Source organism: Melozone crissalis, unplaced genomic scaffold, assembly GCF_028551555.1.
Source record: "Melozone crissalis strain CALT ecotype California unplaced genomic scaffold, PUWL_Pcris_2 ptg000045l_1, whole genome shotgun sequence".
In the NCBI taxonomy this organism is placed as follows: domain Eukaryota; kingdom Metazoa; phylum Chordata; class Aves; order Passeriformes; family Passerellidae; genus Melozone; species Melozone crissalis.
The window spans coordinates 3,548,658-3,562,105 of record NW_026535823.1 but is presented as its reverse complement, the minus strand read 5'-3'; the positions used below and the strand labels follow the sequence as shown (position 1 = coordinate 3,562,105).

Here is a 13,448-nt window from a genome sequence, read left to right as displayed (position 1 = left end):
ATCTGGTACTTCTCATGGCTCCAGGGATGTGGGGGTGAAAACAGCTTAACCTCCTCTTTTGTGTCTCAGAGAGGAAACATCGAGTTTGTCTAGGTGCTTATCAGGGCAGAATTTCAGAATATTTTCCTAGAAACCATTAATTATGGAAAAGAGCAGAGTTACAGGGGACACATTGCATTAGATCAAGTAAAAGTAAAAGACAAGGCTGGAATTTATAGAGCCCAGCACTGGATGCTGTACAGAGCTCCCCCACTGCAAGGCCCCTCTGAGCCCATCCCTCTCAGCATGCACAGGGATCTGCTGCCCTCCTCCCCTCCTCCTCCTCCTCTTCCTCCTCCTTCTTCTCTTCCTCCTCCTCCTCTAGTCACACTTACTTCAACCAGGCTGCTGAGTACCCAGAAGTTACCACCTCAACTGGAACAAATGAGGAGGGACCACAGAATAGGAGTTCAGTAAGGGATTAATTTCAATCAGAATTATGATTTTAATTAATTATTCTGGGTACCTACCACTGAAATGATCAAATTTGGTGAAAAAAGTGCAGCCCTTAGACACAGACACGTGAAGTTGTAAGCTGCACTTTAAACTTGTCATCTCAGCCAAGGTATTTCACTCAGTCCCCGTCTGTGCACTGAGCACTTACTTGCCCCATTTTAACCTTGAGAATAAGAAAATTCCCTGTTCCTAAAGGAATCCTTCAGCTGAGCCTTGTTGCTGGAATAAGGAGAATTCTGTTAGTGACCCTCTCTTGCATGGTTACTGCTAAGGGAGGTAAATACCAGAGAAGAGAGGCAAGGTGTGATTTCAGTCTTCCTGTTAATACTTCCCTGATCAGCCTCGTGGATGACCAATTTTCTTGCTTTCTGTTTTCATCCTCTTTGGTAGAAACTCTGGGATTTGTGTTTGTTTTGGTTCTTAGGGGACTGCATTCCACAGCCAGTAGCTTTAATCCTTTAATCCTGCCATGTCCGGCTGATGCCTCCACCCACTGATTGCCTCCTTCCACAGCACATGATCCTGTTCCCCTCACTAATGGCCACTGCTGGATCAGGCTGCTGGCTCTGGGAATGTGTTTCATGCATTTGGTAACAAATCCACAATAAATTTCAGCCTGAACATCATCTGGGCCAATCGTTGCACTTTGAGTCATCCTCATCATGATGAATTCCAGAGTAACTCACCATGTTTGTGACTTCCCAATACCCACTGACATCCTTCTACACTGAAATAATAGCAAACACCCTGCCAATAGTACCTCATATCCTAGATTTTTTTTCTAATGTGCTCTTATAAATATGGGGCACTTCATGTGTTGTTATGACAAGGAAATTCTTTGACTGAAAAGTTTGCAAATTCCACAGTAGTATTTGTTTTATAAACAAAGGTGCTGTTTTCCTTATGCCAGCCTCTTTCTGCTTTTGCTTGTCCAGCAGTCTGTTCTGAAAGGCATGAGGCAGCTGTTGGCCCCCAGTCAAAACTTGCAGTGGAGGGAGGGTTATGTAAAAGTCCTTTGTGTGAGAGACGTACATGGCAGCAAATGGTGAAATTGGAGTGCAGATTTTTGAGGAGAGAAAGCAATTCACAGCAAGGTTTTATTTTTTACTTGATTTTTGCATAGAACAAAAAGTAGGAGATACTGTAATTTAATTTTTTTTTTTTGCCTTTTCAGAAATCCCTTTTCTTGTTGCAGTGTTGTGGGTAATTTCACACCTCTTTGCACCCAGTAGCACCTGCTGGATAGAAGGGATGTGAGAGGTTGCCTAAAGTCTCTCTATCTAGGTCTTTTCTGAGAGATGCTACTCCAATCCTTGGAAGAGATTTGCAACTCTCCTAATCCATCTATTTCTGTGCTTCACTGTTCTTACCATAAAACACTTTCCAAATATTTGTTTGACATCTTTTGCTGGCTGCAAAGATGCTCATCTCGACCTTTCCCCAAGGGATTTCTTTTAAACTCATCAGTCCCAATTTAATCTTACCTTTTCCCTTCAGGTAATACTTTACAGAGCCCTGAACCATCTTCAATGGCTTCATGTGAACACTCTCAAAATGTTCCTTAAATTTCTGGTGGTGTGATAAGCAGCACTGGATGCACAATTCTTGTCATGATTTTATAGCAGCAAGATGTTATTGACTCGTGCTGTGTTTCTGTTGCACTGTGGACACAGCTCCTTTTCTGCTGAACTGCTCCTTTCTCACATCTAAATGATTTATTCCTGCCTAAGGAACCCCATGGTGGGGTTCTTGGGGTGTCCTGTGCAGGGCCAGGAGTTGGATGATCCTTGTGGGTCCCTTCCAACTCAGGAGAATCTGTGAAATCAAATACTTTCTATCCAGAATGAACTCATCTAGATTTTGAACCTGTTTCTCTAGGTGATTGTGAACTCCAGTCCTGTCATCCAACTTGTTCACATTCCCTTCCAGTTTCTTCTCATCTGTACCTGTAACAAACCCAGGCTATGACCCATCATCCTGAGCATTTAATAAGCACATTATAAACCACACTCCATAGAAAGTCCCCTTGGTACAGTTCTCCACTTTGCCAGTGAGCCATTGATGGCTTTTCTATGGCAATGAGTATCCAAGTATGAACTGCAGGGAGAGCACACTTCCAGTAATGAAAATGTCACTTGAGATTGTGGCAGAAAGATTGTGTGTGATATCTGTGTCAATACCTGTAAGATCTGAATCCCTGCTCCAAAAGGAGGTTGGATTGGTTTGCCACAGTTATTAACCTGTGAGATGAAAGTAAATCCAGATTTCTTGGAGTTCAGGTAATACAACATTTCTCCCAGTGTCACAGTTCCAAATCAGCTTCTCCTCTCCAGGGAGAGAGCCTGCCAGATTGGGAATGTTTGGGATGGTTGAAGCCATGGAGATACTGGGGAGCAGTGTGTGCATTCAGCAGGAGGATTTAGCTCATGGTCTGTCCTGGGCAATGTCTGTAGCCACAGACAACAACAGGAATAAATGATTATTTAAGCTAATCCAGGGAGTGAAACACTTGTGAAGCAAGCTGCAGTAGGGTGTATCATTCTTGTGGAGGTTATGAAGTGAGAGAGATGCTGTGTGTGAGGGAAAGCCAGATCACAACCTCTGCTCAGAGCAGCTCCAGGCTGCTAATGAAGGCATAGCAGCTGAAAGGGGCAGCCTGTGGGTGGCTCAGTAAAGGGAACAGCAGTACAAAGTCAGGACATGCTGAAAGCATGGAAGAGAGTGGCAGAGTCACCCTCTGTGAAGGAAAAGGACAGCTTCCAAGCTGCCTGGGAAGTGTTCTTTTTCTGCTGCTTGCTTTGTTGTAAATACACAAAAGTAATGTATTGTCATTTACTTGTGGTTCCTTCCAGTAAGAAAACCTCACTGTGTGAAGCCATCATGTGGTTTCAGCAGTCCTCTGGCAAAAGGCACACTATGTACAGCTGAGAGGATCTTAGCTAAATTATATATCCAGCATCTAACTGCAATGAAGAGAGAATCAATTGTAAAGATTTAGGGAAAAGAAGGGGGGGGTTAGAACAACTGCAGTGTGCTGAGTGTTGGTGCATTAAAGAAAAAACTTACTTGGACAGGGATATATAAAATGGATTTTATATGTATTTTCAGCAGCTGTGAATTAAAACATAAATGCAATCTGGCTGGAATAATTAATTCTCAGGTGGTTGTTGCTGTTGTGAACTTGGAACTGTAAATGAAAGAGCTGGAAGCAGCTTTGAAATGAGCAATTTCTTACTGCAGCCATGGACATATTTTGTACTGCACAGAGCATTGCTTTGCTGCTGCTCTGATTTTTACCCTTGAGTCAGTCACCTTCCAGTCTGCTTCCTCCTGGTCACTGTTAATAGAATGCCTTTTTGATTACAGAAAATTGGTTGATACACTTCTCTAATGAAAATGCCAGACAAATGCTCCTTCTTGGAACTGACATCAGGAATGTTATACAAGACATTCTTAAATATGCTGGCAGCTGCACTGAATGTAATGAAATCATGGAAATTAGAAGTATTGCTCTCTCTGTGTGGCCAGCTCAGGACTGTTTTCAGTGTGTTACCCACTTTTGCTGTGAATTTCAAAAGGAATCACTTTTCATTAAGTTTCCTTGGGACGTTCTTGAACTTGCTTATAATTTCTACAATCAGAAAAATTACCCTAATATCCTAAGGTATTACTCCTTTGTTTTGGATTGCACAGCACCCCCAGTACCACACTAAATCATTCCTCTTGCAGCAGAGAGCACACAATCTTCAGAAGATCGATAACTTCTCTGGTAGAAATTATGAAATCCTCTTCCCACTGCAGCCAGCAGTATAATTCCCACAAACTTCAGTGGTTTGGATTTCACAGGCAGTTTTTGGTCTGCTCTTGTAGGGCACATGAGTTAATCCTTAGCACATTCCCAGTACAGAAGGTGTGTGATGCAGGGAGGTTGGAGAGCAGCAGAGCTGGACCTTGGGTTTCAGTAGCACCTTCTCCTGCAGGGATCACAGAGCAGCTTCACACAGGTGAGACCACAGCAGGGTGCAAGGGATCAATATTTCAGTCTAAAGTGCAGTGAGCAGAAGGAAAGGATGTCTGGGGGGTGTGTGGAAGGGTACATGGAAACACCCCCTGGCTCCCACCTTACCTTCTCCTCATCTGTGGTTTTTTCACCTGTTGCTTCTTTGTAGCCTTGGTGTGTTTCCATCACATACTCTGCTTTAGAGTTTTCCCAGATGAATTCATTTCCTTTACCTGTTTTTTAGCACTCTAGCTTCTTCCTTAGCTTTCTTTGTTGGAGGTTTGCAGAACTCCCTAAAATAATTGTGCTTGCATTCCTTTGAAGTAGCAATATTCCATTCCTGTCAACAATTAATAGCAGCATTAAGCAAGAGTCAACTGACTAAAAACCTAGTCCAGATTCATGTGCTGTCACTTAACACTTGCTGTTGGAACTCTGGCTGTGAGCTCTGGCTTGGGGATGAGGAGCTGAAAGGACTGGGCTGCCTTGGCTGGGAAAGGAGGCATGGAACGCTGTTTGCACCTTGTTTGTTCTCCCTTCCTGCTCAGCCTGGTGGCAGTGGGGCAGTGGGCAGAGACTGGCAGGGTTTGTTCTGTGCTCTGCTTTGGGTTTATTCCCTGAGCAGGCTTTCCCTGCAGGAGCCATGCTGTAAGAAACAGGGACAGGGGCTGAGGGGTGCCCTGCACTGAAGGTGGGGTCACTGTGAGGCTCACAGAGACAAGAGCTGCTGTGAAACAACGGCCTGGGGGTGGCATCTCTGTCACCTGGGATGCCCAGCCTTGCCAGGCACCCTCATTTCTGGCTGCTGCTGTTGGCACAGAGCTGAGGCAGCTGAGCAGAGAAAGGTTTCTAATGCTTGGAGGGGTCCTGGAGGGCACAGAGACCTGCTGGAAGCAGATTTCCATCTGCATGATGCCATGCAAACAAGATGGTTTCTGGCATGAAAAGCCTTCAGTTGAGACATCAAATCATTAGGAATACTATGGCCAGAAGCTTTCATAATAAATTACTGTAAAGTCATGAAAGATTGATCTTTTTTGATTTCAGAGAAAATAAATCAACAGTATGAAGTCAGCTCTGTTACAGTTTCAAACAAGAGACTATTACCCTTTGCCTGAAAGATCAGAGACAAATTACTATTTTTACTTTACATTCTCTTGATGAGGATAATGATAAACATCTGTCACTTTGCTGCTTAGCCAGTTAGGAATCTTATTGCAATCTGTAATTTAAAGAGTAAAAAAAATAAAAGGAAAAAAAATACATGAACAAACTGCACTTTATATAGACAGCAAAGAAGAAAAGAAAGAGAATAGATGCCAAATATAGGGAAACAGGGAAGGGGGCATTTTGGTCTGTAGTTACTTGGCTAAAATGTGCAGATATATGAGAGATGTATGATTTTTTTATTTCTTTGGTATTTCACAGGGAACATTACCTTTAGTTTTTCTTTAGACACAGAGGCTAAGGAAAATAGTCTTTGCATTGTGACTTTTGGCTACATGCAGTTTATTAACAAAAAGATTAAGGTTTTTAAGGTGGTGTCTACCAATGTTACAGCATTGAAAACCGTGTTTTCATCAAGAGCCCTTTCAGTGTCCTCCACAGTCACAGCATTTTTAGGAAGCACAGCTAATTGTTTTCAAAGATCAGCTGCTTTTCCAGTAATTCACCCACACTTTTGAAAGTTCTTTTGCAAACACTCAGTTTTGTTTCTAAATGGTACATTGGGTCTTATTTCTTAACAAAACTAGAACGTAACACATCACAAACATTCCATTTCATTTAGCCTGGACTGACCAAGCTGTAGCTGAAAAGGTTCCAAGTGCTCTACCTGGCAATGCTGTGTGAGCAGAAGCAGAGCCTGCACCAGGACATGAAACCAGGAATCCCTTCTTGGCCCAGTTTCCTGCAGGGAGAAGCCTCTTTGGTGACATGTTTGCATTTTTAGCACTAATGGCCTTTCACTGGTGGGTTTGATACTGATCTCAGCTGCTCCAGAAATGTTTAAAGCACCAGCCATGTGCCAGTTTTAGCTAAAAGCTCTGTTGTAAATGGAGCTGTGCTGGCAGGGCTCTGGCTGATACACAGCTCATTCTCCTGGTTGGCTTCTTCAGTTTTTGCAAGTGCTTTCCGTTCCTTTGTGTTCCTGATGTCCAAGGCCAGGCTGGATGGGGCACTGCTGTGGTGGGAGGTGTCCCTGCCTGCAAGGGGGCTTGGAACAACATGAGCTGCAAGGCTGGAGCACTTTGGCTGAAGTCAAAACCAAAAGCACTTTGTGCTTCTATGATTTTATGCTTCTGGGTACCCACAGAAGCATACTCAGGTACTCAGGTACTCAGATTTAGATTTTACAGTTTGTGCTATTCATGCTCTGGCAATTGTTTTCAGGGAGAAGTTTGATATCAGAGTTTGGGGAGTGTTGTTCTTTGTACTCTCTGGGTAGAAATTCCATTCTTTTGGCAACTGCAAGCCTCAGACAGCAGTTTGATTTTCACCAAAAGGTTACTATTTTTCTTTTAGGTTTTCCTATATTTATACAGGCCAGACTGAGGCAAAGTGTAGGCCTTTTAGCTTCCAGTTAAAGTTGCTGGTATTTAATTAGGTCAGTTGTTTGCATACAAAGAAGGTTTTTTTTCTATCCAGTGAAAAAGAGACTACAAATATATAACCCAGCCTTGAGCACTGGAAGCAATGATGCTTTTGCTGTTATCTTTTATAATCCCTCTGTCTATATAGGTGCTATTCACATCTAACAAGTTGGAGACTCAACTGCAAAATTTGTCACAAATAAGTCAGCTTCAAATAGCAAAGGTGGGTTTTACCCACAGAAGGGTAAAATTAAAAATCCAGACTTATGGTGCTGCTTTCTTGCATGGGTCCAGCTGCCTGAATGTGAATGGTAAAAGATTTGATAATAAGTATTGCAGTAAGTGATCTGAAATAATTTCTTGGTGTGTCATTTACCACTGTGTATCTTTGTCCAAAAACTTTCTTTAACATAAAACTACAAATTTGTGTGGAAATACATACATGTGCTTTGTGCAAAAGGTCTCATTTGGCATTAAACTTTAAAGGTCCAAATTTCCTGATGCTGAACACTAATGTTAAACAAGCCAAGACTTCATATTTTAACCTGTGGATAGTCTTTGTATGAGTTATGTTGCTGGATTATACAGTGTAAGTCCAGGGGTTTTTCCCCCAATATGTTTCAAGTTTACTTCAATCTGAAAGACTTTTTTTTTTCTCCTTTTTAGACTGAAACTGAAGAAAATGGCCAAGCAGATAATTTTTCAATGGATCCCCAGCTGGAAAGACAGGTGGAGACAATTCGAAATCTTGTGGACTCCTACATGTCCATTATTAACAAATGTATCCGAGATCTGATCCCGAAAACAATCATGCACCTCATGATCAATAATGTAAGTAGCAACCAGAGTTCTAAATCAGCTCAATGTGTCTGTCAGATCTCTCACTCTCAAACACCCCTCTGGAACACAGCAGCTACTAAAGAGAAGAATTAATGTTACACTCATGGACAAAATATTCCAATATTCCATAGTACTTGAAGTTCTGCAGCCTTCTCAAAGGGTGGCACGCTGCCTTGAGTGCTTATCCCAAAATCCTAAAGAATTCATTTACATCTTAACCAGAACATTAGTTATTATTTAAAGGTAAATCAAGGTGGGGATGCTTTTGTTTTGGTTTTTATTAGATGTCTTGCTTTTGATATAACAGGAAGAGGAACTGGGAGCTTGGTGTGGGCAGCCTGTGAGAGCAGTAGAGCAGAGTTGTCCTTCCTTGATTTTCCATCTGCTGGCCTTTGTCAGGGTTCATAAAGCACTTCTTATTTTGTTTGGGTTTCTTTATATTTTCAGGTTACCATTTCCAAGGAATAAATCTGGCAGCTTTGGACACTGTTGTTTAGATAAGCAGATGTGGTTGGTTGATTTATTGTGTGTGTCTTTCTTAGATCTGAAGATTATTTGGTTAAAACCAGCTTTGAGATACCATTGTTTTTCCACTGCAGTGGGAGCTCAGCCTTCACATCCTGGCAGAGTTCTGAATGGACCTTGTTGAAAACTGAGCTTTAATATTAGTGCCACTGCTGCCATACAAATTACTGATGGGACCCAGAGCCCCTGCTAGCTCTGAGAGCTCATCAAACCAGTCAGCCTTTAGCAGTGCAATATGCTGGGAGGCAAATGTGATTAGAAGGTAGCATTTACTCTTGACTCAGAGCCACCTCTAGCCTTCATCTGATGGATTTCATTAGCCCTGTGGAATTCGTGTTGCACTTAAGAGTTAGGTGGTTGGACAGGAAATTTCAGTGGGATTTCCTTGTACATTTAATACAAACAGAATTTTTGCATGAGGGAAGAGATTTTTCATTAAACTTCTTCAGGTTTAGGGGAGTCAGAATGTAAGTAATGCTCTAGTCATGGGTGAGTTTTTACAAAAAAACATGGGAACAATGGAACAGCCTTTTTGTTCTGGAAATCAGCCCTGCTCTAGACTTCAGAAGTTGAGTGTGTGTCCTCACTGCTCTTTCCAGATCACTGCTAGCAGCTCACTGCTTTGATTTAGCCTATCTCCAGTGCCCTTGGAAAGGCTGGGGTTTAGCTTTCATTTCATAAACAGCAGAGCTCAGTGAGCAGTTGCTTTTGAAAGCTTACATTAAATTTTCTGCCACTCACCTCCTCATCTGGAATTGTTTAGGGGTCTCTGAAGTGTGTGCTTCTCTCTCAGAAGTAGATTGCTGTGAGATTTTGTGCTTTCAGTCTCATCAGCTGTTGGTGACACTGATAAAGCCTGCCAGGCTGGCACACAGAAACCACACACTTAAAATATCACCAAGCTTTCAGCTGACCTCATCATCCCAAGCTGCTTTTGGGCTTCCTAGTGAGCTGAGGCTTACACCTCCATCCTAGGGTTTAAATTTGTGGCAAAGAATCCAAACATTTTAAAGAACTGTGAAAAGTGACATAGAAGCATTAATGAATTTCTTTCTGTACAGCATAGGCAGTAAAATACCATATTGAAAACAATAGGTAAAATAGCAATTTTTAAAAATCAGGGCTATTGAAAAGAGAAAGTGGTTGAATCAAGAGTGCTGAGCCCTGCCAAAAGATTGTGCAAAGATCTGGAAAGGAGTGGAGCTGTGATTGAAGGTGGATCCTGTGAAGTTGTGTGTGTTCCTTGGAGTATTCAGAAGTCCAACCCATCCACCAGGAGTTAAGTGAAAACACTTTCCCTCCCCCTTAATCAACATATTCTGTATTTTCTGCTGCCCCCATCATGTTGCCTCCAAAACTCTGGAAACAAATCGATCCCAAGGAATTTGTTTCCATGACAATTGCAACCTCCCAAGTTTTCTTAGAACTTCCTTTCCACTTTGTGGGCCCATAAACAAGTACTTAGAATTCAAGGAAAGTATCAGATTCAAACTCAGTGTACAGAAAATAATTACATGCTGTCCCTGAGCATATTTTGGGGCCTAAGCCTACATTGTTGTGTTCCAAGTGCATCCCTTGTTCTTCCCCTAGGGTGGATGTTGATTACCTTAAAAGAAAATACATTTACCACACAGAACTGCATTGAGTTACCATTACCAATTCAAACACGCCCAAACAAAAAACACATACACAAGTTTGTATTTCATGGTGCCTTGGTATCCTGGATTATACAAGAGGGGTGGTCTTAAGAGTAGTCAGTATATGCTCCATAAACAGTGCTGATACTGATGTCAGCTGAGGAGGAAAACTCCAGAGGACTTGGTGCTGCTAAACTGCTCAAGGAATGGGTTGTGTTTGCATTTGAGGCAGTGCCATGTGTTGTCTTCCCCCTGAGGAGGTTCCAAGCCCACCTTGCCCCATTTCAGGGTGCCAGGGCAGATTTGGGGCACTGGCATTTGGAGGCTTGCTATGGTTCAGCTTTGACTGCAGGTCTGTGAAGGAAAATGTTTTAAACCATTCCTGTGAGTCTGCTTTCCAGAAAGGAGCAAACATGAGTAAGCATCACTTTCCCCTCCATTTCCAAGCTGGAGAAAGTGGCTCTGGTGGGAGATCTTCCTCTGTCTAGCACAGCACAGGAGGGCAGGAGGCTGGTCCAAGATCCATCCATTCCCTTTCCAGAGGAGGGAGTTCCTCAAATCCTCTGCCAGTGACAGACAAGGACCTCTCATGATAATTGTCACAGGCTGATTTTTTTCAAACAGATATTTGTGGTTTAACAATGCCTTTACAATCAGCTCTGGCCTTAATCTAATTTTAGGACTTCTTTTTTTGAAGTGATGCCATTAAAATGCTCATTGCATCGAGCAGAATGTGATGCTGTTTAACTGTGATATCTGTTTTTAATGTGGAGTTTTTGGCAATCACAAGGAAAGTAGTGTACTCTGGCTCTTGATCAGTACCATCTACTGGAAAACAGCATGAAACTCATGGAAAAATGTTGCAGGCTTTGCTAAGAATTTGTGCATCTCCTGTCATACGTGAATGGGAAATGACAGCCAAGCCCAGGCACTGTGATTTTGTTTCCCACTGAGCTCTGTCCTGGCTGCCTGCTCATTGCTGGTGACCAGAAAGGGTCTCTTGGCTGTGCTGGCTCACTGCTCTCACTGACCTTGTCTAAACACAAACATTCTTAGTCTCACTGTCAGCCTTTCAATCACAAAAGTAGCACAAACCCATGAGCAAATGGAGCTCAGGTTTATGCAATCAGAATCCTGGGAATGTACTATCATCACTATCTCCAGCTCAAAAAAGCTTTATGGAGCAAAGCACCAGATGAGAAATAGATCAGAAGAGCAACAAGTCTCAAATGCAAGGATTTAGTAGGTCAGCAGTTGGTCTATTTACCACAGTCTTATTTAATCAGAGTACCTCTAGCTTTTTATGTCTCTTAATGTGGCCCAGGTTTCCATAACCAGGGCAGGCATAGCAGGAAATCAATACAGTAAATTAGATTACTTGGAGACTTCTCCCTTCAGTTTGAATGTGTGTGGATGGGTTATTCAGAATCTGACAGACTTGCTGGAAATGAAAGATGCTGTCTACAATAGGGTAAATTGTTGCTAAGAAAGTAATTAACAGGTATGTCATAAAGCCTGAAAATTCCCATTCCCAGGGGAATTTATATCTGAAGGTACTGCCATTTACTTCCCAGTCAGCCCTTTAGAAATGGTCCAAAATGGCCCAAAATGGCAGCTGGCTCCTGGGAGCTGTTAGGAAATGAAGGGTAAGCAGAGGTGTCACCTCAGAGATGCAGAATTGCAGCAGAGCTGGTGTAAGGTAATAAGAGAAACTGATTCAATCTCCTGCTTCCAGTGATCTCCCCTGTATTTGTTCAGCATTGTATTTTCCATAGAGACTTTTGTTTATTTCTTTGGTGGTTTGGATTATTTTCTTTTCTGTCTGATTGTGAAAAACGCCAATCACTTGTTTTTAAAATTTTAAAAGTTTAATAGTAATAAAATGGTTATAAAAATAGTAATACAATTTGAGTAATAAAAATTTGGACAATTTGGATTAGGACAATATGAGACAACAGAAACAAAGAGTTACAGACAGTCCAGGTAGCCCTTTCTGGGCAAAATAAGCCCGAAAAAGGACCCACGTTAACAGAGGATTAAAAAAAAGCAACAGCCTGTTGCATATTCATACACCTCATCCATGATGCATAAATTCCATTTAAACACAGGATTCTGTCTGGGCAGTGTCAGCTTCTTCCTCTGAATCCTGACGGCATCAGGATTCAGAGGAGGAATCCCCATCCTTCAGGGCTGAGCCAGGCAGGAAGAAGTTCATTCATTTCTTCTGATAATGGAGCAATAAATTCTCTTTCTCTGAAAGATTCAGTTGTCCTGTGGCTGCTATCTCAGTGCAAGTCCTTTCTTTAAAAAAAGTATCTTACATAGCATAGTTTCTATTTTAACCTTATGTTATAACCTAAAAATATATTTAACACACTACTTAAGAAAATTAATACAGCATAACTTTCTAACACAACACATATAATATTCATTTGAATATTTGCCAAAAGCCAATCATAAAATACGCATTTTTCCCACTGATGAAACAGGTAAAAGAATTTATCAACGCAGAGCTGCTGGCTCACCTGTATTCGTCTGAGGACCAGAACACTCTGATGGAGGAGTCGGCGGAGCAGGCGCAGCGGCGGGACGAGACCCTGCGCATGTACCAGGCGCTGCAGGAGGCGCTGGCCATCATCGGGGACATCAGCACCAGCACCGTGTCCACCCCTGCTCCCCCGCCTGTGGATGACTCCTGGCTCCAGCAGGCACGCAGGTGAGCAGCCCCACAGCCTCCCAGCTGCACTGCCATGGCACCCAGCACAGGCACTGTGCTCTGTTCCATTCTCTCTCTGCCCTGCTGAGCTCTGTCCAGCAGGTCGGGTTGTGGCACAGTCCCTGCCCTTGGGGTGGTGTTGGCTTTTTATACTAAGAACTACGTGTACTTTATTTACAATAATTTTCCAATACCTATCACCTATGTTAGACACTCTGTCTCTACTCTAAACCAATCCAGAAGTGTCACCATCACAGCAGAAGATCGAGGGCAAGAAGGACAGGACATGCCCAGATTCCTCCATCTTGCCTCTTGAACCCCCATTCTAAATCCCCAAAATTCTGCTTTTTCACCTTGTGACAAATTGACTGTCATTCTACTCAAACTCTTGTGGCTTGTAAATCCTCACACAAAGTTGGTAATCGTTTCCATGGGCTAAAATCAAAGGCACAGGTGTTTGTGACTCTGTGCCAAGGTCTCTGAGCCCCTGCCAGGGTCTGGAATCACCCAGGGCAGCCAGAGGAATGTCCTGGGTTCTGACACTATACTATACTAAAAAATACAGAAAAAATCCTTACTAAATGCTAAAAAAAAAATAATAAAAACTTCTGACTCTTTTCAGAGTCCCGACACAGCTTGGCCCT

The 13,448-nt window shown here is 42.5% G+C and overlaps 1 protein-coding gene across 3 annotated transcripts in view; it reads left to right on the top strand.

Annotated features, from left to right (window-relative positions):
* DNM3 (dynamin 3) overlaps positions 1–13,448 on the top strand; it is a 168,008-nt gene that overhangs the window by 137,931 nt on the left and 16,629 nt on the right. For all 3 annotated transcript variants that reach the window (XM_054286143.1, XM_054286142.1, XM_054286141.1), the window contains 2 exons: positions 7,753–7,917; positions 12,578–12,804. In XM_054286143.1, coding sequence (XP_054142118.1) covers positions 7,753–7,917; positions 12,578–12,804 — 392 coding nt within the window. The remainder of the gene's footprint in view (positions 1–7,752; positions 7,918–12,577; positions 12,805–13,448) is intronic.